Source organism: Aulonocara sp. 'chitande type north' Nkhata Bay, linkage group LG5, assembly GCF_057382095.1.
Source record: "Aulonocara sp. 'chitande type north' Nkhata Bay isolate Kocher_YH1m ecotype deep benthic linkage group LG5, A_spYH_male_GT1.1, whole genome shotgun sequence".
Lineage (NCBI taxonomy): Eukaryota > Metazoa > Chordata > Actinopteri > Cichliformes > Cichlidae > Aulonocara > Aulonocara sp. 'chitande type north' Nkhata Bay.
The window spans coordinates 42,114,569-42,141,705 of record NC_141348.1 but is presented as its reverse complement, the minus strand read 5'-3'; the positions used below and the strand labels follow the sequence as shown (position 1 = coordinate 42,141,705).

Below are 27,137 nucleotides of genomic sequence, written 5' to 3'. Positions count from 1 at the left end.
CTGGGTGCCGCATAACAAGCTTTCCCAGTGTGTGTGTGACCTTTAACGTCACGGCCTAATGAGGGCTGATGAGACTGTTGCTCATTCTGGAGCTTGCAGTGTGACTTGCTTCCTGAATACACAGAGGATCACTGAAAATGTCAAGATGTCCCAAAAGTCATCGCTGTGGAGCACAGAACAAAGTCATACTTACAGGAAGTTTACTCAAGCAATATTGTAAGAAGTAGGGTTGGGTGTTTCAGAGAAGTCAGAATGGCTGTTTCTGAACTGGAAAACTGAGGAAAAAGAAAAGATGTCTCTGAATGAAATGTGCCATTCAAGGTTAAAGAAATGCCGCCGGAGCCTGAAGACAAACAAGAAAACGCAGAATTTTGAAGATTAAAGTCAAAAATTCGCGAAAATGAATATTTTGTAAGAATTGATTTGACAGATAAACTGGAAATGCAAAAAGTAGAAGATGGTGGCTTGAACGTAGCTTACTGTTTTTGTTGTTTTTTGTAACAGACCTTTGAGAACTTAGAAATTTATTTATTGTCATTGTACAGTTGCCTTCACAGCACAAAGGTGCAAGAAAGTTCCCTTTCAGTTGATTCACTCGGTACAACTCAGTGGTATGGGATATCACACCCTTGCATGTCCTGGCTGAAGAAATCTTTATTCACGGCTTTAAGACAGATGACACACGGCTCCGTCTGCACATATAACCGCTGTCATCGCAGTCATCGCTCAGTTCTTACGCTCTTCACCTTGCTGAGAACACCTCTGCTGTGTTGGGCTAGCCGTCTGCTGCTAGTTAGCTCCGGGGTCTGCCGACTTGAATTTAGCTTAACTGCCCCTGTTGGTGTTAGCCTCCACCACGCAGTTGGTGTGTAGGTTGCCCGCGGAGCGCAAATTTCGAGTTTTCCTGTGCAGCTTTTTGCTTTGCGTTTTGGAATGGACTCCAAACCAAAGCGAGCAAAGCAGAAATCTTCTGTTCGCCCCTGTCCTCAGGGATGCGGTCTCTCTTTGCACGACAGTGACCAGCCCGATGCCTGCCTTGTCTGCCTGGTTATTGTCCACGCTAGGTGAGCGTTGACGGAGCCTGAAGCCTGTGCGTTTTGTTGCCAGCAGGCCCTGAAAAGACGGGTGGAAAAAGTGCTGGGACGCTCGGCTGTCACACGGCATGACCCTCTCCTTTCCAGGACCGAGGATTATCCTGTCACTGTCCCCGCAATTAGCTGGGCTGACCACATGGAATATGTTGATGGGTTAGCCAATGACCGGCTGGAACCATGCAGGAGCGCTGGCGGAGTTCAGGCTGGGTTGAAGCCCGACATGCTGGACATCGGCCTGGACATCCATGGTTGCTCCATGAGCAGGAGAGCTCATTGTCGACCCAATGGGTCGCCAATGCTGCGCCGGTCTGCCACACTGACACCCTCTCTTTTTCCCCTTTTTTGTTTCGCCATGCTGCTTAAAAACTGCAGGTGGACTGGCCCTCTTCTCCACCAGCTCAGAAGCTGTTTTTTTTCTTCCCACAGGAGCCCGCAACAGCCAAAAACCACCTTCACATGTTTCCAGACTTTGTGTGCGAGCTAACAGCATCATGGGACAAACCTCTGTCAACCCCCGTCACTGTGCCCAGCTATGTACAGCACATGGATTTGGACGGCGCAGACAAGGCTAGCTTAGCTAACCAACCCCCTATGGAGCCGTCTCTGGCTGCTTATCTGGCCCCGTCCCATGACCATGGTGTCTGCGGCCGTGCAACTCTGCCGTCCAATCACTGCAGATTCTCTGCTTCGCACCTGGAGAAGATTTGTCGGGCTCAGGCCAGCACAGCTCTGCCATGACCTCCGTCACCACACTCCAGATGTACCAGCCAATGTGCCTGGTGGAGCTTGGATCTCTGGTTCGTGTTGACAGTCCGCTGGCACCTCTTCTTAACGAGGTCAGAGTCGCCATGAATTACATCCTCTGTGCGTCACAAATGCTCAGGCAGAATGAGCTGGGTCAGGCAGGTGATGCATTCCCCTGCAAACACCCTGGCTTCAACAGTTGTCGTCCAGAGGCACCTGCGGCTGACCCTCTCTGACGTCCCAGATAGGGACATGACTGTAAATCTGGACAAACCAGTGTCTGCGGCTGGGTTATTCCGACATTCACTTGAAGCCATTCAGACTAGATTTCATCTGAGGAAGAAGCAGACAGAAGCTCTGCGCGATTTCATCCCCAGACATCAGACGAAGACCAAGCCTGCAGCTAGCTCTCACAGGCCTGCCACTCCTCTGTCGACTGGCAAGAGACCGGCGCCCACTGCTGCAGTGGGTGTGCCGCCAGCGCAAGCACAACCTTCGGTCCGAGCTCCACGTCAGTTGGCCTGGAGCAAAGGCCCACCATCGGGCCTCTGGCGGGACCCGACGCCCACGAGGAAGAAGCCTCAGCCCTCCTAGCTGGTTCCAAGTGGAGAAGGGTCCAACGGCAAGGAGATGCTGCTTTTACCCCTCTGTTGCCTCCAAAGAGGTTCCGCTTACTACATTATATAACTTTATAACACTTATCATTAATAAAAAGCATAGCATTATTGAGGCGCTGCAAATTATTTAATCTCAACAGGTGACTGCTAAGGGTCTGCCACCTAGTGTGATAGCGACAATTCATAGTGCTGGGCCCGCATCTACTAGACCCGCGCTTAAGTCCAGTGTCCCAAGCACTGGACTTGTCTTTGGTGCTGGAGGCCCTTTCTAGACCCCATTTGAACCCATTGAGTTTGTGGATATGAAATTTCTCTCATATTACTGCATTACTTCTCGCTTTGGCTTCAGCAAAGTGAGTGGGTGACCTTCATGTGCTGTCTGTGCATCCCTCCTGCACACAGTTCTCTCCTGATGGCCAGAAGGTCGTATTGCGTCCAAATGCTGCCTATTTTCCCAAGATCATGCCTGCATCTTATAGCTCAATGGAGTTTGAGATGCTGAGCTTTTGCTCCCCTCCTTTTACATCTGAGGAGTAAAGAAGGATGCATTCTTTGTCCAGTGCTTGTGCTACGCACCTACATTGAGCGCACTCAGAATGTATGTTTATGCGACCAGCTGTTTGTCTGCTTTGCTTATCCAACTAGAAGTAGAGCTGTCTAAACAGAGGCTGTCCCACTGGATTATATAAGCTATCTCACTGAGATAGTCCCCTGTACTTTTTGAACATTTTTCAAGCTTTTTAAATGACAAAATTTCAGTTCTGAGAGCATCTCTCTCATCTCAGTCATTGTTAGTTTCTGACCCAGTCCCTGAATGCTTGACTGGCTTTCAACAGTTTGAGCCACTGTCTGATTCTGATTTAATAGCTATAACTGATCATCTCAAAATCTCTCCCATGATATCCTTCCCTCTCATTTTCTTATGGAAGCTTTGACCACTATTGGTCCCTGTATCCAACTTTTATTGAAACTATCACTGTCATTAGGTTGTGTACCGTCAGTATTTAAGCATTCTGTCTTTCACCCCATTATAAAGAAAAACAATCTTGACCCTAGTTCTCTAACTAATTACAGACTGATCTCCAAACTCCCTCCTATATCCAAAATTCTGGAAAAAGCGTCAATAAAACAACTTCAGACCTTTCCTGACACTAATGGTATCAATGAAAAATTTCAGTCTAAATTTAGACCTCGCCATAGCACTAAGACAGCACACTTAAGAGTTTTTATTGACCTTCTTCTGAGCTTAGGATTCAAACTAGTTGGTTATTTCGTGGCTAGTTATGCCGTTTACCCATATTGTTGTCTTATGCTATTGCTCTGACCGACTGTGAAGCACTTTGGTCAACTTTGTTGTATTATAATGTGCTATAGAAATACATTTTCATTTGATTTGATATTTAAGGATTTCTGGAATAATGGTATTAAAAGCCAATCTGAAATCAGTGAAGAACATCCTTACTGAATTCCCAAGATTCTCCAGGTGATGCAGAACAGAGAGATGGGCAGGGGAAATTGCATCCTTGGTGGACCTGTTTGCCTTAGGCTACAACCACACTAATGCGTTTTCTCCCGTCCAGACCTTTTTCCTCAAGGAAAAACGCAGCGTTTTGAAAACGCTCTCGAAAACGCATACATTTCAAAACTGAGCAGCGGCGCAGCGTGGACACTCGAGAACACAGACTTTCTAAAACAATGACGCATTTAAGTCATGTGATGGAGTCATGTGACCAATTAACCAAAAATAGCGCAGGGCATTATACAGCAGTTGTTTTGATTGTTCTCAATTTTGACAGCCCTAAAAAAGAATATTATCAGTTTGCACATGGTCCAGATAGATGGAACCTTCCTTGTTCACTAGCATCTTCTTGGCTTAAAATACGTTATCTCTCCCTGCTGATGCTGAACGTATGCTGGTACTACAACTTCTGGATGTGGTAATTGGTAACTGTAACAACGCGATGTTAGAGTCGTCTTGAGATAAGAACTTTCTAACTTTTGATGTTTTTTTAAGTGTCAAATTACAGCTGAATAACAGAAAGAGTTGCCTCAACGTATTTCATTTATTATGAGGTAAATGTCATGGTCCTGGGTCATTTTGACCCAGCGTTTTGTGTTTCCTTGAAGTTCATTTTTGTGCCTTGTGTTTATTCTGATTTTGTACTAGTTTAGGGTTGAACCTGAAGTTTGGTGTATATTCAGCCCTACCGGTGTCTGTCCTTGGTGCTCTGGTCATGTCCCCGTGTTGTGTTGTAAATCAGTCTGTGTGTTTCCTGCTTTACTTTGAAGGCTCGTGTTCTGGATTTCCTGTTCTATTCTGACGGTCTGTGTCTGTTGTCATTGTGTTCAGCTTGTGTCCTCCAGTCATCATGTGTATTCAGATCAGCTGTTCTTCCCTCCTGTGTGCGATTACCCGATTACCCTGTGTGCGTGTGTGTGTATATATAGTGGGTGTCGGTCTGTGTTCGTTGTCGGCTTGTCTGCGTTCATCCGTGTATCTCTGCGTTTTTGGTATCCTCCGTCAGTCTGCGTCTCTCTGGCTTTCACCCCGTGTCCTGAGGATTTCTAGTTGTTCTTTAGTTTTCCCAGTTTAGGTTTCCGTTAGTATGTCTCATGATTCGTTGTCTGTTCCTGCCACTGTCACCTGTAAATAAACTCTCACTCATATCATCAGTCGGCTGTCTGCATTTTGGGTCCTCCTTTTCCTCCACACCACACGGCTCAACCCGCCAGCCGTGACAGTACGAGCCGACCAAACATGGACCCAGCAGCATCCGCACCTTCCCAGGAGTTTCGGGAGGAAGTAATCGACTCCATTTCAAGGTTGGTCAACCTGTGGCTCGAACGTGAGGGAGAGGAGTTTCACCGCGCTGTAGAAGCCAGGCTACAGCAGCTAATTTCTGCTCACTCCTGGCTACTAGACTCTCTTCACCCGCTCGCACAAGACTTCATTCTTAACGAACTTCACCTCCACCCTCCAGCCGCTACTGCTTCCCAACCCAGCCCGGCGGTGAATGTTTTGCCCGGCCCGCCGGAGGTTTTGCCCGGCCCGCCGGAGGTTTTGCCCGGCCCGCCGGAGGTTTTGCCCGGCCCGCCGGAGCAGTCGGCAGGGAGGAAGCGACGATCGCGCCGTCAGCGCGTCACCCCACAGCCGGATATTAGGACTTCAGAACTGCCGGCTTTGGTGAGTGAGAAGGACCCTTTTTCTGTTTTGGACTGTGGGACAGTTTATTCAGGGGCCTTGTTTTGTGCAACAGATGACAAGGAGACCTGTTTGTTGCCTGTTCATTCTCCTGCTCAGCTGTCTTTACCTCAGTTAGCTTCCCAGCCAGAAGCTCAGTTAGCTGCCCAGCCGTCACCTCCATCTCATTCAGCCTCACTACCCATAGCCCAGTTACAGTCACAGCCAGACTTATTAGACACCATGTTACAGTCCATAGCCCAGTCAATAGCTCAGACAAACCACCCAATATTGTAATCAGTCCTCAACAGCTGGCCAGTTCAGAGACTGTGACGCACTCCAGGGCCTCCCCAGAGGCTGGGTTTCAGCCCCCAGCCGACTCTGGACCCCTGGAGATTAAGAAGCCGGCTGAGGACTGCACCCGGCTGTCGCTGCCTGAGCTGAGTCAATGCTCTGTGCAGCTGCAGTCTGCTTTGTTCCTGCCAGAGGCCTGTGCGCCTGCTGGTTCCGACCTGTGTGTTCCAGGGGCCCCGGTGCCCACTGGTCCAGAGACTGTTTTCGCTGGAGGGCCCGAGGAGCCCGTCAGGCCTCCTGCCTCGTCAGCTGGAGGGCCCGAGGAGCCCGTCCAGCCCCAAAACTCGTCAGCTGGAGGTTCAGGGGAACCTGGCCAGCTTCCTGCCTCGTCAGCTGGAGGGCCCGAGGAGCCCGTCCAGCCCCAAGACTCGTCAGCTGGAGGTTCAGGGGAACCTAGACAGCTTCCTGCCTCGTTAGCTGGAGGGCCCGAGGAGCCCGTCCAGCTTCCTGCCTCGTCAGTTGGAGGTTCAGGGGAACCTAGCCAGCTTCCTGCCTCGTCAGCTGGAGGGCCCGAGGAGCCCGTCCAGCTTCCTGCCTCATCAGCTGGAGGGCCCGAGGAGCCCATCCAGCCGCCTGCTGCAGCTCCAACATCTTCGCCTGGCCCGGCTCCATCACCTTCAGCCTCGCCTGGCCCGGTTCCATCACCATCAGCCTCCGCTTCAGCCGCGCCTGGTCCAGCCTCTGCTTCCGTCTCGTCTGGTGCTGCGAAGGCCATGCCACCTTCAGGTCCCGAACTGCCGCCTCGACATCGGCGGTCATCTGCCAGGCCGCTTGTTGTGCGTCATCGTCGATATGGATGACCTCCCAAGCGCCGCCGCTACCTTCCGCGCGGCCGGCCTCCGGACTTGTGTCGCCACCGCCGTTGCTGTCCGCACGGTCGGCCGCCTGAACTGTTTCCCCGTCGCCGCCGCTGCTGTCCGCACGGTCGGCCCCCTGAACTGTTTCCCCTTCGCCACCGCTGCCTTCCGCGCGGTCGGCTTTTGGATCTGTGTCGCCAACGTGGCCGTTCTCAGAAGATGAATTGTCCTGGACTTCTTAGTTGTCAGCCTCCGGGCTGGCCTCCTGAACTGTGTTTTTGTTCTTGAACTCCAGCATGTGTGTTTGTTTTGGACAATTCACTTGGTTCGCTGGAGCTTGTTTTTGTTCGGTGTTGGTGGCAAGAAAAAGAAACTAAACTGTTACACCAACTAAAGCTTGAAGCCTTTAGATGAAAATGTCAAGATCAATAGCAGCAATGAAATCAGAAAAGACTAAAAAAGGACTGAAACTCAGTTTCAGTTTTTGCTAGTTTGATAAGAATGTGAGGAGGTGCTGGCTAAGATATTTTCTCTAATATTAGAAACTGGAAGAAAGTCTCAAATTGCTTGTCGTTGTAAAAAGAAATTGTTTCTTATCTGTATGTGTTGGATTGAATCATTTATGAAGTACTTAGAATAAAAAACAGAATTACGCTGATTAATTAACAGTGAGATAAGATTTACTGGCTAATATTATTTCATTGGTGTAACAATAAAGTGCATTTTATAGAGTTTAAACTCAGTGTGTTCTTATGGTTTCTCTTTTAACAGTTAGCAGGGCGCATGTGGAGAAACCTCTGTTGTAAAGAATTCTGTAGAACAATTAGCATACTGCTCACTGGATTTATTACTTATAATGAACATAATAAACAATTTTTTACAGCCACTTTGTTTTTTCCTGAGCAGAAGAATTTTTGGCTGTCAAAATAGGCTTTTGGTTAGATAGTAAAAGACTGGACATCTATGCGAAGCTACTCCAGGCATGCCTGTCCAGTGTTGGGAAGGTTACTTTTAAAATGTATTCCAATACAGAATACATGCCCCAAAATGTATTCTGTAATGTATTCCGTTACGTTACTCAATGACAGTAACGTATTCTGAATACTTTGGATTACTTAATATATTATCATGCTTTTTACAACAACGTGAATGTACTATTGCTGTGTGATTTATTACTGTTACTGAAGGTCCGCGACTCCGAACTGTAGTAAAGGGACCTCTGACTAATACGGCGGGGTCCCTGTCGGCTCGTAGTCGAAAAATAGCTTTACTTTGTTGTGTGGGTCAACTTTTCTTGCGAGAGACAGAGAGAGGCGTTGAAAGGCTGCTCCAACGGAACTTATTGTTTTCGGAGGAAACAACAGAACGTAGCTGTCAAACAAAACCCAAACAGTCCTGACCCGCGACAAAATGAAACAGGAAAGTATCCATTTATTTCAACAAAGTAACTGTATTCTGAATACCACCCTTTTAAACGGTAACTGTAACGGAATACAGTTACTCATATTTTGTATTTTAAATACGTAACGGCGGTACATGTATTCCGTTACTCCCCAACACTGTGCCTGTCACAAAAAGGAAAAAAGAAAAAACACTGCATGCATGCATGTGCGAACCTGCAGTACATTGCACCTGTACACACAACCTTCAATCCTTAAAGGACCTCCAACCAACCAATATATAAAGTCTGATGTCGTGTTACAGTAGGGATCTAAATGCATAATAAACTCAGGTAGGCACTGCATCACTTGCAATTTGTTAATGTATAAATGAATTACTAAAATACTTTAATGCATTCAAGATACTTTAAAATCTTTTAGCTGTACTGTGACTTTGACTGTTTTAGACATAGCTGATATTTACATTATACAAAAAAAACATATTAGGGTGAAATAGTAACAGATGTGAGATCTGCTGCCAAACTCTCATTGTTGGTATTTTCTAAATAAATGTCTAATGTGATTGTTGTTTTCTGTTGCAGGACATGCACGTATTCAAGTCCAGGGAAACGCGTCTGAGTTTGTTCCATTCATTCATTAAAAATGGTTAATAATCAAATAGCTTTTTTGTTTAAATAATTTGAATAACATATGTAAAGTTTAAAAGTATGAAAATCTAATTGTCTTAGTTTTGCAAAGGTAAGTTTAATATTGCACGATGTTATTCATGAATCATGCTTTTTCTAACAGACAGACGGATCATCCTTTTTGCCGTGCAGGTTAGCTGCGCGATTATGTTGTATTTGTTTTTAATTCTAGATGGCTGTGCACTGATTTTTATCTTTCTATTCGATCCTCAAACTTGGGTGAGTACTTTTTTCTGTTTCATTTTGAAAAGGAAAAAGTTCACAGTTTCTTCTCCTAACAAAGGTTATTATAGGTAACTAAAGCTAAGTTTAAAAAGTCAAAATATAACATAGCAAGACATCATTTGAACTTAAACTCTTGAATGATACTTTGCACCTTAATTTTTTTCAACATAGAAAGACAAAACAAAAATAATCTTCCGTAAAAAAATAATAATGAAAACTAAAATACCTTTAATCCCAACAGTAACAGTAGTAAACATCTTGACCTGTAGTTTATTACAAAATTATATAAAATAAATAGTAGAGACAATTGTCAATCGCTTCTAAAGTGTTTCTGTCACTGCTGGGTTGTTTTGCCACACCAAATAAGTGCAAAGCTTTAACAGGATCTAACAATTACTGATTTAAAAATGATAAAATAATCAATCTTAAAAGATTCATTAAATCTCAGGTAAAGGATTTATTTTGGGTCATTAACATGATATATTTAAAAACATGTTTTTCAGCTTCTAAGAGATGAGCGCTTCGTATACCAATGAGACTGTGGTTGTAAACTATCGAGATGCTTTCCCCAAAGCTATGGTCAAGAATGTGATTGTTGTGGTTCTCTGCATCTCCATTAACTACATCAATGTAGCACTTCTTCAAACTTTCTGCAAACAACAGGTATGACATTTCTTTAATCACATGGAATAAAAAAAAAATGTGTGCAACAATTACATTTTTTTTTGTTTTTGAGGAAGTTGTTGGATTGTTTTGTGTGTTTGTTTACCTATTTTTTTTATCAGTGTTATTCCAAACAATATGGCTGATGTATTATACAGCAGGTCTTAGTTCCATTATTCACTAATTTTTCTAATGTAAGTACTAATTGCTTTTACTTTTCTTTACTTTTGTGTGATTTTCTTCCCATTCTTTAGATCTTTTACATGAATCCACGCTACATCCTGTTTTTCCACCTGGTACTTAACGATATGATCCAAGTAACACTGACCGTCATACTGTTTATCAGCAGCTACATCTTCTTCCAGATAAATGTCTCTGTCTGTTGTGTGCTCATCCTGCTTGCTCTTTTTGCCACTGAAAACACCCCTCTGAATCTGGCTTGCATGGCAGTGGAGTGCTACATTGCCATCTGCATCCCTCTTCGTCACGTCCAAATCTGCACGGTCAAAAGGACGTTAATGTTGATTGGTTTAATTTGGATGACCAGCATGCTGTCTGTTCTTCCTGATCTCTTCATCACCTTGGCCATAGAACCACTGGATTTCTATAATTCTCGTGTGTTTTGCCTCAGAGAAACAGTCTTTCGAAATCCCCACATCATCAAGAAAAGAGATATCACCTATATAGTCTATCTGGTTATTGTCTGGTTTATTATCTTTTTTACTTACTTCAAAATCCTGTTCACTGCAAAAGCAGCAAGTCAAGATGCTACAAAGGCCAGAAATACAATTATTCTCCATGGTTTTCAGGTGTTGTTGTGTATGTCAATATATGCTGAACCTTTGCTGAGGCAAGTCCTGCAGCAGTGGTTTCCTCAAAATTATTCAGATTCCCTTTTTGCTTGTTATATTCTCTTCCAGATCCTGCCACGAGCAATTAGTCCAATAGTCTATGGAGTAAGAGACAAAACTTACAGGAAGTATCTGAAAAGGTATTTGTTGTGTAAAATGGGCCCCTAGGAAATGCAGACTGATGGAGGCAGATTTGGGTTTTTTTTTTACTTTAAAATTATTACACACAGTTTATTTCACTAATGATATGTAGTGTTGAAGATCAAGATCAATACTATTTTGGAACTTCAGATTACAGATCTAATAATGATACATTAATCCTTATTAGATCTGTAATCTGAAGTTCATATTTTGAAGTCTCAGCATTAGCCTATTAGATTTTTCAACATATTGTGTGTTACATAGTAAGCCCACCATTTGCAATTTGCATTTTGTATTTCTATTTTCTTTTTTTGGTAAGGACTTACATTTCCGTCCACAAGCTATTGTTTAAAAATGTAGATGAAATTAAAAAAAAAAAAACAAAGTTCTATCAGACCACTTGATATCAGATGTTTTAGACTGATTTTTAATTCCTGTTTATCTCCATGCAGCTAAATCCTACACAAATGGTTGTCCAATCCGGTCGGTAAGTCTGACGTCACTAGCCGTGTCTGGGCCTAAACTCCGCTGCAGGTCCATATATCAAACGATCACTATGGCATTACTGAGAGTTGTATAAAGTCTTTCATCTCTAATAGAATGATCAGCGTTCTGCTCTACCAGGTGTAACAATTGAGTTTAACATCCAGGCATCCAACAGAGTTAGAAGTTAGCAGGAAGTTAGCTCGCTAGCTTCTATCTAAATACAATATAGTGTTACGCCGCAGTCTAGGGGTACAGGAACGCAACATAAGTTTGAAAAGACTGCCCCGCCTTGGTCCCCAAAACCATACACAGAGGGAAACCAATTCCTTAGTGAATCGTGTTTTATTATCTACACTGCAAAAATGAAGCTCCAGGGTGAACAAAGGCCAAAATAACAAACAAAACAAGCTAAGTCAGGAGGAGGTGCTATCTAAAACCCTATGTGAAATCAAACATCAATCAAAAGACAAGCGCTACACCTAACTCCCTAACTGAAATAAACAGGAGAAAACAGTGCAAGAAAAAACAATACGGCAGCTCACCCCTTCTGTTGCAGTGCTATTTACAATGTGCTATTTACAATGAAAGCTAATATACACACTACAAAACTCAGAAAGGCCGCAAAAATCACAGGCACAAAAGTCTCAGGTTTTGGAGGCCAGGGTCAGGTCTGCTGCTGCTGTCAGTGGCTGCCCCGGGACAACTGCTGGTGAGGGATTTGAAAAAGATCACATGGCCAGGGGACCAATCAGCAGCCGTCAGCTAGTCCACTCCGGGACCTGCAAAGACTTAAAGGCACAGACAACAACAGCCACCAAAACAGATTATGGACAGGGCCATAACAATAGCATGTCCTGACTGCAGGGTTTTGGAAACAAATTAAAACGTACAGCTCTGTTATCACTTCCAACATAAATGAAGACAGAAAACTAAACAGCAGTGACATTTGTAGGGTTACTGAAGTTTGGCTAACTGGTATATAATGATGTGCTACGTGACCGCTAGCGACACAGCTATGTTAGCATAATATAAACAAGCTAACTTTTTTTCCACTCGATAAAAGTTAACGTGAGTGTTCTCGGTGGTCAGAAACAAATGTAATCGCATGGCAGGATGCTGTAAAAGGACCAAACTTCAGCCAGGAGAACAACTGAGATAATCCTTCCACAATACGAGGTTAGTCATTCATATACTGCTGCATGGGCTGGGCTGTAGTTACATCCTAAGGTTTTAAAAACTGAGCTTAAATAAATGATTAGCGGTAATAAAAGCCGAGGGAGGTCAACAAGGATCACTGACTGTTTTAGGAGCTTTTTGAGATTAAATAGAAGAAAATACAAAACATGTTAACAACACAAAAGCCATATTAAACGCAGACTACTTTAGGCCCGGAAGTAGGATTCGTCATGTCATCACTTAACGACCGGATAGAGCAGTTAAATGTAAACTAGAAAGGTTGTTGCACCAAAGATCTAGCTATTAGGCTCTTTCACTGTTGGAGTCATGGTAAAGGTCACACATACACACTAAACCCAGTGTGACCTTTACCATCAGTGCCTAATGAAGGCCAATGAGATTGTTTCTCATCGTGTGACTTGCTATCAATGCACCAAGGACTGCTGAAAATGTCAGTATGTCCCAACAGTCATTGCTGTACAAAGTTAAACCAAGTCAAACATACAAAAAGTTTACTCAAGCAAATGCAATACTTCAATAAGTAAACATGCTGGGTGTTACAGTCACTTACACTTCAGACTGTGTGGCCACCCATGGCTCCAACACCATTGTGAAGTTTGCTGACGACACAGTGGTGTTGGGTGCCATCTCCAACAACGATGAGGCGGCCTACATGGATGACGTGAAGAATCTGGCATCGTGGTGCCAGGACAACCACCTCCAGCTGAACGTCAGCAAGACCAAGGAGCTGGTGGTGGACTTCAGAAGGAGTCAGCACAGAGACTACAAGCCCATTATCATCAATGGAGCTCCAGTGGAGAGGGTGCAGTCCTTCAAGTATCTTGGTGTCCACATCTCCTCAGACCTGACATGGGCTGCCCACATTCAGGTCCAGACCAAAAAGGCTAGGCAGCGCCTATATCACCTATATCACCTACGACAACTGAGGAAGTTCAGGGTCTCTCCAAAGATCCTCAGGATTTTCTATACAGGCGCTGTGGAGAGCATCCTCACACAGAACATGACATCGTGGTTCGGGAACAGCTGTGTGAAGGACCAAAAAGCTCTCCAGAGAGTGATCCGTACAGCAGAGCGCTGCTGCAGGATTGCTCTCCCCCCGCTTCAGGACACCTACACCAGGAGATGCCGGACTAGAGCAGCGCAGATACTGAAGGACCCGTCCCATCCTGGCAACAAACTGTTCCAACTTCTGCAATCTGGTAGAAGGTTCCGCATCTTCCGGGCAAGGACAGAGAGACTCAAGAGGAGCTTCTATCCCCAAGCCATCCGGGCCCTAAACACACACACCCGCCCTCTCACATCATCTATAATTGACTGAGACAGGACTCTTCCAGACACTCTAAACCAAGGCACAATGTACATTTCAATTCCTTTAATTTTAAATATGTTTATATTGTCTATCCTGTAAAATAGTCAGATGTCTATTCATATTAATGTACAGAATTCACCTGCTTGCTGCTACTACTGCACATTCACCCAGTTTATATACTATATGTATATATATGTATATATATATATATATATATATATATATATATATATATATATATATGTTGTCATGATCCTGGGTCTGCTGACCCAGCGTTTTGTGTTTAGTTTATGTAGCCTTCAGGTTTCCTAAGTTTATCATTATCATGCCTAGGTGTTACTAGTTATTTTCCCCTCGTGTTTCCACTATGTTAAGTCTCCCCTGCTTTCATGTATTTTATGTCTGTGGCGTATGTTGTCAGTCCAGGTTGTCATGTTTATATCTCACTGTTTCCTGTCTTATTGTGAAGAGGTCTGGTGTGTCTGTGTTCATCGTGTTCAGTTTTACTCTCCCATTGTCACGTCGTTATGTTCATGTGTGTCAGCTGGTTCCCCATGTGTTGCCACTTCCCTCATTATCCTCCTGTGTCCATTTAGTCTGTGTGCTCTCAGCCATTCTTTGTCAGGTCGTCTGCTCATCCATGTCTCATCCCCAGGTACCCATGTCAGTTCACTATGGTTAAGCTTTTTCATGTTTTGTTATTAGTTCACCCAGTTTAGGTTATTGTTTAGTTTTCACCGATGCCCGATTATTTTTACCCTCATTGCTAGCCTCAATAAACGGCTTGTTTTGTTTATCCACACTACGTTTTGGTCTGCGTTTGAGTCCTCCTCTGCAACACATACGGTCTGCCCCAGCCAGACCGTGACAGTACGACCTGACCACTATGGACTCAGCAGACCGCGAGCTTTACGAGCGTCGGGAGGCAGCCTTCGCCCAGCTGGAGGAGGAGCTCCGCTGGAAGCCGTGGCGTACCCCCGACTACGAGCGCATTTTCCACGGGACTCGGCTAGCTCTCGGAGGTCCCAAGAGCTGCCGAAAGTCCCCGCCTGTTGCGCTGCCTGCATCTAAGCCTCGCTCGCTTCAAGTGGGAGTCCTCCGTGTGGCTTCAGGCGCTCACGCTCCAGCCTCGGTGTCTCCGTTCTGTGCACCAGGGGCTCAGTCGCTCGCTCCGCCGGCTTCCTCCGCTCGAAGGAAGCGGCGCGCCCGTCGCCACAAACTGGACAATGCCGAGCTCACGGTGGTGAGTGAAAATGACTTTTATTCTCACGTCCCGTCTGACATTAAAAACAATCGGCTCACTTCCGATCCATGGGGAATTTCCCTTATGGATGACGACGTGGACTGGGAGGATCCGTTTTGTTTTACTCCCTCTACACAGGGAGGGATGAAAAGCAATTCCCGCTCGCCTAAGCCTGCACATAGGGTTAAAGGACAGACTGTTAATTACGTTACCAGGACAAACACACTCAGTTCCACTTCCGTCTGTTCAGGTTCTGTCAGTTCAGGTTTTGTTAAGTCTGGTTCAGTCATCCCCAAGTCAGCTCACTCTACAACTGTTAACCCAAGGATCTCGAAAACTATTAAAACAAGGACTGCTAATACTAAGACTGCAAAACATGAAGTGGACGGCGGGTTCATTTTTGATAGATCTATTTTTGTCGACCCTGAGCCTGCTGTTTCTCGGACTGTTTTTTCTGAGCCCGCTCCTTTTCCTGCTCGTGTTCCTCCTCCCGGGGCAGCTCGGGCCCAGCGTACCTCTGCACCCGTACCAGTTCCTCGGGTGGGGGAGGCTGAGGCCCAGTTGGTCCCTGCTCTGGTTTCCAGGCCGGCTGAGGCTCTGTCCCTTTCTGCACCCGTACCAGCTCCTCGGGTGGGAAGGGCAGTTGCCCAGCCATTGCCGGTGCCTGTTCCGGTCCCCAGGGTGAGGTCAGCCAGGATACAGCCCGTCTCCGCACCCGTACCTACTCCTCGGGTGGGAGTGGCTAGTGTCCGGCATGTGCCTGCACCCGTCCCTGTTTCTGCTAAAGGCTCAGGAGAGTTCAGTCCACAACCATCACCACCATCACTACTGCATGCTTTTCAGTCTATAGCTCAGTCATTAGCTCTGTTAGCAGCCCAGTCCACAGTTCACTTTCCTGTGCTTCCGTTAGCTCAGCCCTTAGCCCACTGTGCTGCTCAGCCAGCTCCCCATTGTTCAGCTCAGTTATTTGCTCAATCACCTGCTCAGCCTTTTGTTCAGCCAGTAGTCTCGGCACCTACTGGTCCTGCCACTGCTTCTGCTGGAGGGCCCGAGGAGCCCGTCCAGCCTCATGCCTCGTCTGCTGGAGGGCCCGAGGAGCCCGTCCAGCCTCATGCCACGTCAGCTGGGGGTTCAGGAGAACCGCACCAGTCTCATGCCACGTCAGCTGGGGGTTCAGGAGAACCGCACCAGCCTCATGCCACGTCAGCTGGGGGTTCAGGAGAACCGCACCAGCCTCATGCCACGTCAGCTGGAGGGCCCGAGGAGCCCGTTCAGCCTCAAGCCACGTCAGCTGGGGGGCCCGAGTCGCCCGTCCAGCCACCTTCAGATTCTGCTTCTGTTTCGCCTGGTCCAGCTTCAGCCCGTGCTTCGCCTGCTACAGCTCCAGCCTGTGCTTCGCCTGCTGCAGCTCCAGCCTGTGCTTCGCCTGCTGCAGCTCCAGCCTCCGAGTCTTCGCCTGCTGCGGCTTCATCAGAGCCTTCGCCTGGTGCGGCTTCATCAGAGCCTTCGCCTTCGCCTGGTCCAGCCTCGGCCTCAGCTCCTGCTTCGCCGTCGCCTGGTCCAGCCTCGGCCTCAGCTCCTGCTTCGCCGTCGCCTGGTCAAGCTTCAGCCACTGCTTCTGTGTCGGCCTCGCCTGGTCCTGCGGCTGTGTTGCCGCCGCCCAAGCCGCGTTTTGCCCCTTGGAATCGCCGGCCGCTTTCCGGGCCGTTAGCTGGACATCGTTACCATCGGGGTCGGCCCCCTGAACCTTCAAACTATGACCTGCTATGCCGTCGGCCCCCGGGCCGGCCCCCTGATCACATGGACTATGGCTTTCTGGACCGTCACCCCCCGGGCCGGCCCCCTGATCACATGGACTATGACTTTCTGGACCGTCACCCTCCGGGTCGGCCCCCTGAGGAGTCGTGAACTGTTCCCTGCACTCCTTTGCTTTTGGTGGACATTTTGGTTTTGTGGCCTTGTTTCTGGCCCTCCGTCCTGGGCCCCCGCCGCCCGCCCTTGGTGGGTTGTCTTTTTGTTTTGTCTTTTCGGGGTTTTGGGCGTCTGGAATCCGCCCTTGAAGGGGGGGCTCTGTCATGATCCTGGGTCTGCTGACCCAGCGTTTTGTGTTTAGTTTATGTAGCCTTCAGGTTTCCTAAGTTTATCATTATCATGCCTAGGTGTTACTAGTTATTTTCCCCTCGTGTTTCCACTATGTTAAGTCTCCCCTGCTTTCATGTATTTTATGTCTGTGGCGTATGTTGTCAGTCCAGGTTGTCATGTTTATATCTCACTGTTTCCTGTCTTATTGTGAAGAGGTCTGGTGTGTCTGTGTTCATCGTGTTCAGTTTTACTCTCCCATTGTCACGTCGTTATGTTCATGTGTGTCAGCTGGTTCCCCATGTGTTGCCACTTCCCTCATTATCCTCCTGTGTCCATTTAGTCTGTGTGCTCTCAGCCATTCTTTGTCAGGTCGTCTGCTCATCCATGTCTCATCCCCAGGTACCCATGTCAGTTCACTATGGTTAAGCTTTTTCATGTTTTGTTATTAGTTCACCCAGTTTAGGTTATTGTTTAGTTTTCACCGATGCCCGATTATTTTTACCCTCATTGCTAGCCTCAATAAACGGCTTGTTTTGTTTATCCACACTACATTTTGGTCTGCGTTTGAGTCCTCCTCTGCAACACATACGGTCTGCCCCAGCCAGACCGTGACATATATATATATATATATATATATATATACACACACACACACACACAGTGGGGCAAAAAAGTATTTAGTCAGCCACCGATTGTGCAAGTTCCCCCACTTAAAATGATGACAGAGGTCAGTAATTTGCACCAGAGGTACACTTCAACTGTGAGAGACAGAATGTGAAAAAAAAATCCATGAATCCACATGGTAGGATTTGTAAAGAATTTATTCGTAAATTAGGGTGGAAAATAAGTATTTGGTCACCTCAAACAAGGAAAATCTCTGGCTCTCACAGACCTGTAACGTCTTCTGTAAGAAGCTTTTCTGTCCCCACTCGTTACCTGTATGAATGGCACCTGTTTGAACTCATCATCTGTATAAAAGACACCTGTCCACAGCCTCAAACAGTCAGACCCCAAACTCCGCCATGGCCAAGACCAAAGAGCTTTTGAAGGACACCAGGAAAAGTATTGTAGACCTGCACCAGACTGGGAAGAGTGAATCTACAATAGGCAAGCAGCTTGGTGTGAAAAAATCAACTGTGGGAGCAATCATCAGAAAATGGAAGACATACAAGACCACTGATAATCTCCCTCGATCTGGGGCTCCACGCAAGATCTCATCCCATGGGGTCAAAATGATCATGAGAACGGTGAGCAAAGATCCCAGAACCACACGGGGGGACCTGGTGAATGACCTGCAGAGAGCTGGGACCAAAGTAACAAAGGTCACCATCAGTAACACACTACAACGGCAGGGAATCAAATCCCGCAGTGCCAGACGTGTTCCGCTGCTGAAGCCAGTGCATGTCCAGGCCCGTCTGAAGTTTGCCAGAGAGCACATGGATGATACAGCAGAGGATTGGGAGAATGCCATGTGGTCAGATGAAACCAAAGCAGAACTTTTTGGTATAAACTCAACTCGTCGTGTTTGGAGGAAGAAGAATACTGAGTTGCATCCCAAGAACACCATACCTAGTGTGAAGCATGGGGGTGGAAACATCATGCTATGGGGCTGTTTTTCTGCCAAGGGGACAGGACGACTGATCCGTGTTAAGGACAGAATGAATGGGGCCATGTATCGTGAGATTTTGAGCCAAAACCTCCTTCCATCAGTGAGAACTTTGAAGATGAAACGAGGCTGGGTCTCCCAACATGACAATGATCCAAAACACACCGCCCGGGCAACAAAGGAGTGGCTCCGTAAGAAGCATTTGAAAGTCCTGGAGTGGCCTAGCCAGTCTCCAGACCTCAACCCCATAGAAAATCTGTGGCGGGAGTTGAAAGTCCGTGTTGCTCGGCGACAGCCCCAAAGCATCACTGCTCTCAAGAAGATCTGCATGGAGGAATGGGCCAAAATACCAGCTACTGTGTGTGCAAACCTGGTAAAGACCTATAGTAAACGTTTGACCTCTGTTATTGCCAACAAAGGTTATGTTACAAAGTATTGAGTTGTATTTTTGTTATTGACCAAATACTTATTTTCCACCCTGATTTACGAATAAATTCTTTACAAATCCTACCATGTGGATTCATGGATTTTTTTTTTCACATTCTGTCTCTCACAGTTGAAGTGTACCTCTGGTGCAAATTACTGACCTCTGTCATCATTTTAAGTGGGGGAACTTGCACAATCGGTGGCTGACTAAATACTTTTTTGCCCCACTGTATATATATGTATATATATATATGTATATATATATATATATATATATATATATATATATATATATATATATATATATATATATATATATATATATATATATATACGCGACAGGGGAAGCGAAGCTGGAAACACTGACATCAAACATGAACATGAACATGAACCTTCAAAGTAAAACAGCAAACAAGACACACTAAACAAAGACACGGACTAGACAGAGAGAGACAGACTAGACACTGAACTAAACCTGCAATAAACATGAGAACACAAAACCTAAGAACTAATCCCTGAACAAGAATAACTGAAACATAGATTAATAATAATAATAATAATAATAATAATAATCAACAAAAGCACCACACGAGAATAAGAAAAGAATCTAAAATGCAAAATCACACCAAAACATGAGAACTTAAAATACTGGGTCAAAACTGACCTAGAACCGTGACAATAGCAGACATTTTTATTACTATACTATGGATGATACAGAGCTTTATCCAATTTCCTTCCTAAAAACATCAGATAGAACTAAAGTTATTGTACTCTGTCCTAAAAATCCTAGAAACAGCTACCAGCTAGCTACTGCGGATGGCATTACCTTGGCCTCCATTAATACTTATCTTCAAGAAATCTTCAGTTGATCTAAAATGCAAGAGAACTGACAGGCACTATATTGGCTTCTCTTCACTGACTTCCTGTTATATCCAGAATTGAATTTAAAATTATTTTCCTTCTTGAATAACTAGGGCCAATCTTATCTTAAAGACCTGATACAACCATATCACCCCAATATAGCACATCTCTCTCAGACTGCAGGCTTACTTCTGGTTCCTACGATATTTAAAAGTAGAATGGGAGGCAGTCTTCAGCTTTCAGGGCCCTCTTCTTTATGAGGCTTCCCGTGATGCACTGATCATTTCCTCTTCTCTCAGCTTTTTTCACTTACTGTGTTTACACACCATTCTGCATTTAACCTCTTTCATAGTAGAAAGAGAATGGAAATGAATTGAAAAAGATGATGCTTGTAAAGATGTTTATGGAAAAATCAGCATACTGCTCACACGACTCATCACCCTAGTAGCCCTGATGAGTTTACAGTCTCACACCTGCATTACATCTGCATCTGAACTAATAATTCTGAATCCTTGAAGGACCTCACACCAAACTTCATATAAAATCTGATGTCATGCTGCTGTAGTGATCTAAATGCATAAATGCAGGTAGGCACAACATGGCTTGGAATGTTTTAGTATACAAATTAATTACTGAAGTACTTCAGTGCAAATATGTTTTAAAAGCTTGTAACTGTGCTCTTGGACTTTGTTCAGACATAGCTGACATGTTAGCCAATGTTGAATGTCTTGAGCTCCACGTAACTATGAAATGCTACACCTTTTATTGGTGTATTTTCTTGATAAAACCTTAATATGATGTTTTTCTTTCTGTTGCAGGACACATTATACTTTTTGTAAGGCTTTTATCCATAATTCCAGCAAACAGTTTGAGTGTGCTGGATGAAGTAATCTTTCATTTAATAAAATGTTAATAACATAACCATGCTGTTTTAGAAAAAGCAAAATAAATTGTAAAGCACATTATTAGTTTTGGTTTGCCAAATTATGATTATTGACCTGCTGTTCCTAACCACAGGAGTTGGTCCACAAAAATGGCAGATAAAGTCCAGTGTGCCAATTCAAATTTGTGCACAAAAACAGTTTGCTAATTGCCAAGAAAACATTTTTAAACAAAATTCTAAAATATTTGTGTTTTCTTGTTTTTATGACAGGTGTTCTAATAAATCTATAAGAATCAAACATGCAATGCTAACCATATTGATCTTGTCCTGTGCACACACACAAGGAATCCCAGGACACCATAAACCTGTATAAGATTATCTGCTGCATTATGTTGGTGTTTAGATGCAAGCAGGTAAGTACCACCTCCAACTACATTTTGCTTTTAACTATATTCTGACACCATTGTCATGATGTATATGCAAATGTACATTATATAGGCCTGCTTGAGCTCTTCTTGAAAACTGCAGCTATTTACAAATGATATTGTTTTTAAATGTGTAAAACAGGGTTTTCAGCTGATAACACACTAACATGTTAAAAGAGATATACATTAATTTACACTTCAGTTTAGAAAAGTTTAGAAAAAATGTAGATGAAAAAATAATCAAAATTAAATTATATAGTCCTTTCCATCATCATGCTTCAGTTGAATGTTAAAATTATACTTATTATATAGATATATTTACTCTTTGCTTCAGAGGTTATGCAAGTCAGGCTTCCTTTTTCTTACTGCACGGTCTTTCAAAGGTTATAAGTAAAAAACTCATATACAACACAAGCTCTGCGATGTAAAACAACATGAGGGAAAGAGCAATGCCTCATGTGTGCCTGTTTTGTGAAGTTTGATCAGCCCTAAATGTTCATGTATGTTTATTTTTTATTTTATATTATAAAATTGTCTCTGGTTGTTTTAGTATTATTAATATTACCAGTATTATAATTGATGATTACCTTTTCAAAGTAACTTTACCATAAGGGGCCAATACCTGCAACTCAACAAGGGCTCTTTAATTTTCTTTAATAAATTGTGTGTGTGTTTTTTTTTTTTTTTCCTTTTTGAATTTCTCTAACATTTTTCTCACAATGTTGTTTTTTGAATGTCATCTTTTACAGTGATGAATTCATAACTTGTAGGGATGTCATGATAGCCTTGATATTTAAAAGTGACATAATGATAAAATGATGAAATTATGATAGCATTGTAAGTAAATGTGTAACTGGTTAATGACATTTTCTTAATATAGAAGCAAATCACAACAACAGTTGTCCCAAGCTCCTTATGTAAAGCTTTTCTATACTGATGGTTGCAGACTTTTTCACCATCTCAGTGAACTTGTACTGAGATGTACTTGTCAGTTAATGCGTTTGCCAAAAGGACAAAGTGCCACTTTTACCACTCGAATCACAAATTTAAAATCTTTAAAATCTTTATTTTCATGCACTTGTGAATTACTCAGTGGAAATGTGATGGAAATATTACTTATTACTTAAAAATATAATATTTATTGTTTCTTTTCAGCTGTCAAGAGATGAATGCATCATCTGGCAATGTGACTGTAGTCTTACAGTATCGAGACTCATTTGCTAAAGCTGTGACCAAGAATTTGATTGTCGTGTTCCTTGGCATCTCCATCGGCTACATCAATGCCAACCTCATTCACACGTTCTGCAAACACCAGGTCTTGTAGTCTTTCTTTCATGACCACTTATGTAATCAGTAGGGGTGCAACGATACACAAAATTCACGGTTCGGTTCGGTTCGATACTTTGGTATCACGGTTCGATATTTTTTCGATACAAAAAAAAATGTTCATGCCTTTTTAATTTGTCATTTATTAAAATTATAAATATATATTTTAACTCAAAAGTACAGTTTTTAAATTTAACCCTAACCCTTGTGCGTGTTTTTTATTTTGACAGCGAATGCGCACCTGCGGACCACTTATGTGCACCCCTGGTTATTTAGCTCGTCATATTGCAGCCACAGAAATTATTTTGTCCATGAAACCATAAAGCTGCACTTTCTTTTTGCCTTATAGTCTGATTTGTCATAACTTCTCCGTTTTGTGGTAAGCTTTTCTTTGGCTGTCACTTCTTCACCCTGACCTGTCTTATTTGGCTCAGCAGAACTAAAATATATATCCTGCTGCTTTTACACACACACTCACATAAGCTCAGCGATTCTCTGCGCGATCAACCTCTCACATGTTTAAGCTTGCTGCGGGAGATTTCACTTGTCATGTTTGCATAGTAAGCTAACGATTAATAAGACGATGTCAGAGGAATTGGTGCACAAATTATCATCACTCACAGATCAGTGCTGTCGCTCTCTATACACAGTTCGCACGATTGCAAAGTGAAAGCAAAAAAACAAGCGCAAATTCAAACGCAATTTCAATATGTCACATATTGACAGTGGCTCACCGATGCCAATGACATAATTACCCAGCTACATTTCCGAAAGAATGCAAAAGCATTGACATATATTTTTCCTTCCTACAATAGCCCGACTGGAAAAATTGCTAGCCCCGGGACGTCGGGCTAGCGATATTGCAAGCCCTGTATCTGATTGAGGAATCACTCATCTTTGGAAAAGAGAGTTTATTACAGAGAAATGTCTCTTTCCAAAATAAAAGCTATACTATACGCTTCTTCTGGGCTATATTCTCAGCAGCATAAGGAGAATCATGTGCTAACAGCTGTCTAAATGACTCGGCTAAAGTTAGTAGCATGCTTGTTGTTTTTGTCTTTGCACTAGGATGATGTCGGCGTAAATGTGCAGTCATATTCGTTGTGTTCCCACTAGTGCTTTCAGGTTAATCTCGTTGAAATGACCTTAACGCCACAACACGGCAAATCTCCGTTAACGAGCTACCGCCGATCGCCCCGTGCATGGGGCTAGACGGCCAACACGTTAACGAGCTAACTGCGCTAACACACTAGTTTCCACCCATGTAATTGAGCATTGCATGGCACATCCAACATACTGTTTTACTTTAGTCCATGACTCGCTTACCTTCAGGGTCATACGTCACATGAAAACCAAAATAATTCCAAACGCCAGATCTGAATGAGGGTGGGGGAGGTGCCCTGCGCTCTTCCTTCTGACTATGCTGTCTGTGTTGAGCGCTCAGTGGATCTGCGCTCGACAGTGCAGCCTAGGCGGAGTAGTCGAACGCAGATTCACTCAGCGCTCAACACAGACAGCATCGTCAGAAGGAAAGTTGATAAAATAAATTACAAATGTTGTATTGTTCGATACATATGCGTACCGAACCGAAAGCACTGTATCGAACGGTTCAATATCGATACGAATATCGTTGCACCCCTAGTAATCAGGCATGAAGCTTTAAACAGGAAACAGGAAAGTCCCAGTGAAATCCGATCTCTTTAACAGGATGACCTGTACAAAGTTGAAATCATACAAAATCAAAACTAATCTGGAGACACAACCAGTGTGTCAAAGCATCAGTGCTAAATGACATCTCACGCATAATGATGAGATGCAACCAGTATCTGTGGAAACGGTGTCTACATGTCTCTTAAGAAATTGCACCATTTGACGATATCCATCCTTTTCTACTGCTTGTGGTTGAAGGGGCACTATTCAAAGCAAAGATGCCTTGCCTTTCAAAATTGAAAATTTTAAACGTGTTGCCTAAACAGAATTGTTTTCAAACATTGTTTTCCTATACCTCTCCAGATTTTCTACAAGAATCCCAGATATGTCCTCTTCATTCACCTGGTGATCAATGACATGGTCCAAGTGATGCTGACTGCCATCCTGTTCATCATCAGCTACACCATCTACAAACTCAATGTCTCCGTCTGCTGCATCTTTATGTTGCTCGCTCTCTTCACCACTGAAAATTCCCCTCTGAACCTGGCTTGCATGGCAGTGGAATGCTACATAGCCATCTGTTTCCCCTTGCGTCATGTTCAGATTTGCACTGTCCAAAGAACTTTAATCTTGATTAGTTTAATTTGGATGATCACAACATTGTCTGTCCTTCCTGATCTATTCATCACCTTGGCCACAGAACCCCTGGATTTTTTTCATTCTCGTGTGTTTTGTCTCAGAAACACTGTCTTTCCACATCCCCTCATCATCCAGAAGAGGGATATTACATATGGAGTGTTTCTAGTTATAGTTTGGGTTACTATCATTTACACGTACCTAAAGATCCTATTCACTGCCAAAACAGCAAGCAAAGATGCCAAGAAAGCCAAAAACACAATCCTCCTGCACGGGTTTCAGCTGCTGCTGTGCATAGCAACATATGCAGCTCCCCACTTAACAAATGCTCTGCAGAAATGGTTTCCTACGAATTACACTGATTCCCTCTTCGTGATCTATGTTACAGTTCAAATACTGCCACGATCCATCAGCCCCATTATCTACGGCATTCGTGACAAAACTTTTAGGAAGTTCTTGAAAGGGAATCTGTTGTGTAAAATCACTGTACATAAATCAGACAATCAAAATAGGTAAAAGTGAATGTCCTGGCCCCTATACCTCTGTTCAGTTCATTCAGTCATGTAAGTTGAAATGCCATGAACATCTAATAAAAATCTTGATAGCTTGATTAGTCTTATATATTAATTGGTATTGTTATATATTTATGGTTTTTATATTGTTAATTTGTGTATGTTGCGGGGCGTGGTCGGCCGCAGCAGGGAAGGTGGACGCACCTGCGCAACATCGCAATCACACCTCACCAGGTTAAAATCTGTGCTCTGCCTGCTGTTGTTGTAAATGGTAAATGGTAAATGGCCTGTATTTATATAGCGCTTTACTAGTCCCTAAGGACCCCAAAGCGCTTTACATATCCAGTCATCCACCCATTCACACACACATTCACACACTGGTGATGGCAGCTACATTGTAGCCACAGCCACCCTGGGGCGCACTGACAGAGGCGAGGCTGCCGGACACTGGCGCCACCGGGCCCTCTGACCACCCCCAGTTGTAGAAGTGTTCAGCTGCACAGCAGGAAAGCTGCAGCTGTGTATGTAACATGACAGCAACCGATAAATAAAAGAATAAAGATGCTGGAAAGCATGTTCATGTCGTCGTGGACATTTACAGTGCATAGTACTGTATGTGCAGATGATAATTATAATCATTCAGTTATCTTGTTTATGGAACTTTTAACTGGATTTAAAAGCTTGTGTAATTGTAAACAATTTTATGTTTGTTTTTGTAAATACCTTTTTCTTTTTTCACTTAATTTGAATCCATGCTTCAAATTTCCATGTTCTTTTGATAAGCAGCATAATTTTATTTATATTTAGCAATAATTAAAATCCTTTATCAGAGAGCTTTTGTAAAGTCTGTCAAAATTTAAATTTTTGCATGAGGTACAGTTAAGTACTCCTTTAGGGTGCAAACAGTGAAAAATGTATTTGCAACACTTGGAACATTTTGTGATGAGCAACAACTGCTGTGGATCATTTAGGACATATATGTATGTTTAAAGCTGAAGCCACTAAACATGTCTAATGTCAAGAAAAACGTTTGTGTACTTATCAGAATTTATGCACTGATTAGCTATCTGGTGTCAAGTTAATTATAAGCAAAAGAAATCTGGCTTAAATAGTCCAGACTAGAAATGTAAGTGAACTCTATGCTGACAACCTTTCCAAAAGCTGCCTTTGGTTACATGCATGAGGAGAAAGAATTAGTTTTGGCTGTAGAGAAGTCCTTCCTTTAAATAAATAGTTACTGATGCAAGAACTGATTTCCCTCATTTAAATCAAATACACAAAGTTGTAGTGCATGTAAGATTACAATTTCAAACACAATGAACATAACTGTATACAGTTTAACCCTGCTTTTAAAAATGTTACAGGTTAAAATATGTCTTGCCGTTAAATTAGAAAAGTTCATTTTGTGTAACAGAATTTACATTTCTACAATAAAAGTGATAAAATTCTGGTGTTCATAACATATCTCACAATATTTTATAGTTCTTTGTGTGAATGATGTAAATGACTCCCCTGCTTGTTAAACCTTTTCGCCATTTGTCCGGTCTTTTATTTCACCCTTCAGCTTTTCTGCAGTAATCCCAGGTTTTTACTTTACATGATGGTCAATGACATGTTTCGTGTGACCGTGTGGATGTTTGTCATCAGCTACACAATCACAAAAATCCCGGCCTGTTGTATTCTCCTCCTGCTTGTTCTCTTCATGTTGGCTTTGAAGAGAGTAAGAATTTATCTAATGTATA

At 43.6% G+C, this 27,137-nt stretch overlaps 3 protein-coding genes across 3 annotated transcripts; all 3 read left to right on the top strand.

Moving 5' to 3' along the window:
* The first annotated feature begins 9,315 nt into the window (after nt 1-9,315).
* LOC147331398 (odorant receptor 131-2-like) lies at nt 9,316-11,061 on the top strand. The gene is made up of 2 exons (XM_086294348.1): nt 9,316-9,761; nt 10,016-11,061. Exons 1-2 carry the CDS (start codon nt 9,612-9,614, stop codon nt 10,778-10,780), a joined length of 915 nt encoding a protein of 304 aa, XP_086150474.1. The 5' UTR covers nt 9,316-9,611; the 3' UTR covers nt 10,781-11,061.
* Nucleotides 11,062-13,993: 2,932 nt separating this feature from the next.
* On the top strand, nt 13,994-16,896 carry LOC147331397 (uncharacterized). Its single transcript, XM_086294106.1, has one exon. The coding sequence runs from the start codon at nt 14,632-14,634 to the stop codon at nt 16,894-16,896; it is 2,265 nt and encodes a 754-aa protein (XP_086150232.1). The 5' UTR covers nt 13,994-14,631.
* Nucleotides 16,897-21,180: 4,284 nt separating this feature from the next.
* LOC147331396 (odorant receptor 131-2-like) lies at nt 21,181-25,600 on the top strand. Its single transcript, XM_086294347.1, has 3 exons — nt 21,181-21,259; nt 22,427-22,586; nt 24,611-25,600. Exons 2-3 carry the CDS (start codon nt 22,437-22,439, stop codon nt 25,397-25,399), a joined length of 939 nt encoding a protein of 312 aa, XP_086150473.1. The 5' UTR covers nt 21,181-21,259; nt 22,427-22,436; the 3' UTR covers nt 25,400-25,600.
* The last annotated feature ends 1,537 nt before the right edge of the window (nt 25,601-27,137 follow it).

Excerpts from the sequence above, each read along its gene's own strand:
- LOC147331398 (XM_086294348.1), top strand. The coding sequence starts at position 9,612 with ATGAGCGCTTCGTATACCAATGAGACTGTGGTTGTAAACTATCGAGAT. Across the intron at positions 9,762-10,015 it reads AAACTTTCTGCAAACAACAG|ATCTTTTACATGAATCCACG; the intron begins GTATGACATTTC and ends CCCATTCTTTAG.
- LOC147331397 (XM_086294106.1), top strand. The coding sequence starts at position 14,632 with ATGGACTCAGCAGACCGCGAGCTTTACGAGCGTCGGGAGGCAGCCTTC.
- LOC147331396 (XM_086294347.1), top strand. The coding sequence starts at position 22,437 with ATGAATGCATCATCTGGCAATGTGACTGTAGTCTTACAGTATCGAGAC. Across the intron at positions 22,587-24,610 it reads ACACGTTCTGCAAACACCAG|ATTTTCTACAAGAATCCCAG; the intron begins GTCTTGTAGTCT and ends ATACCTCTCCAG.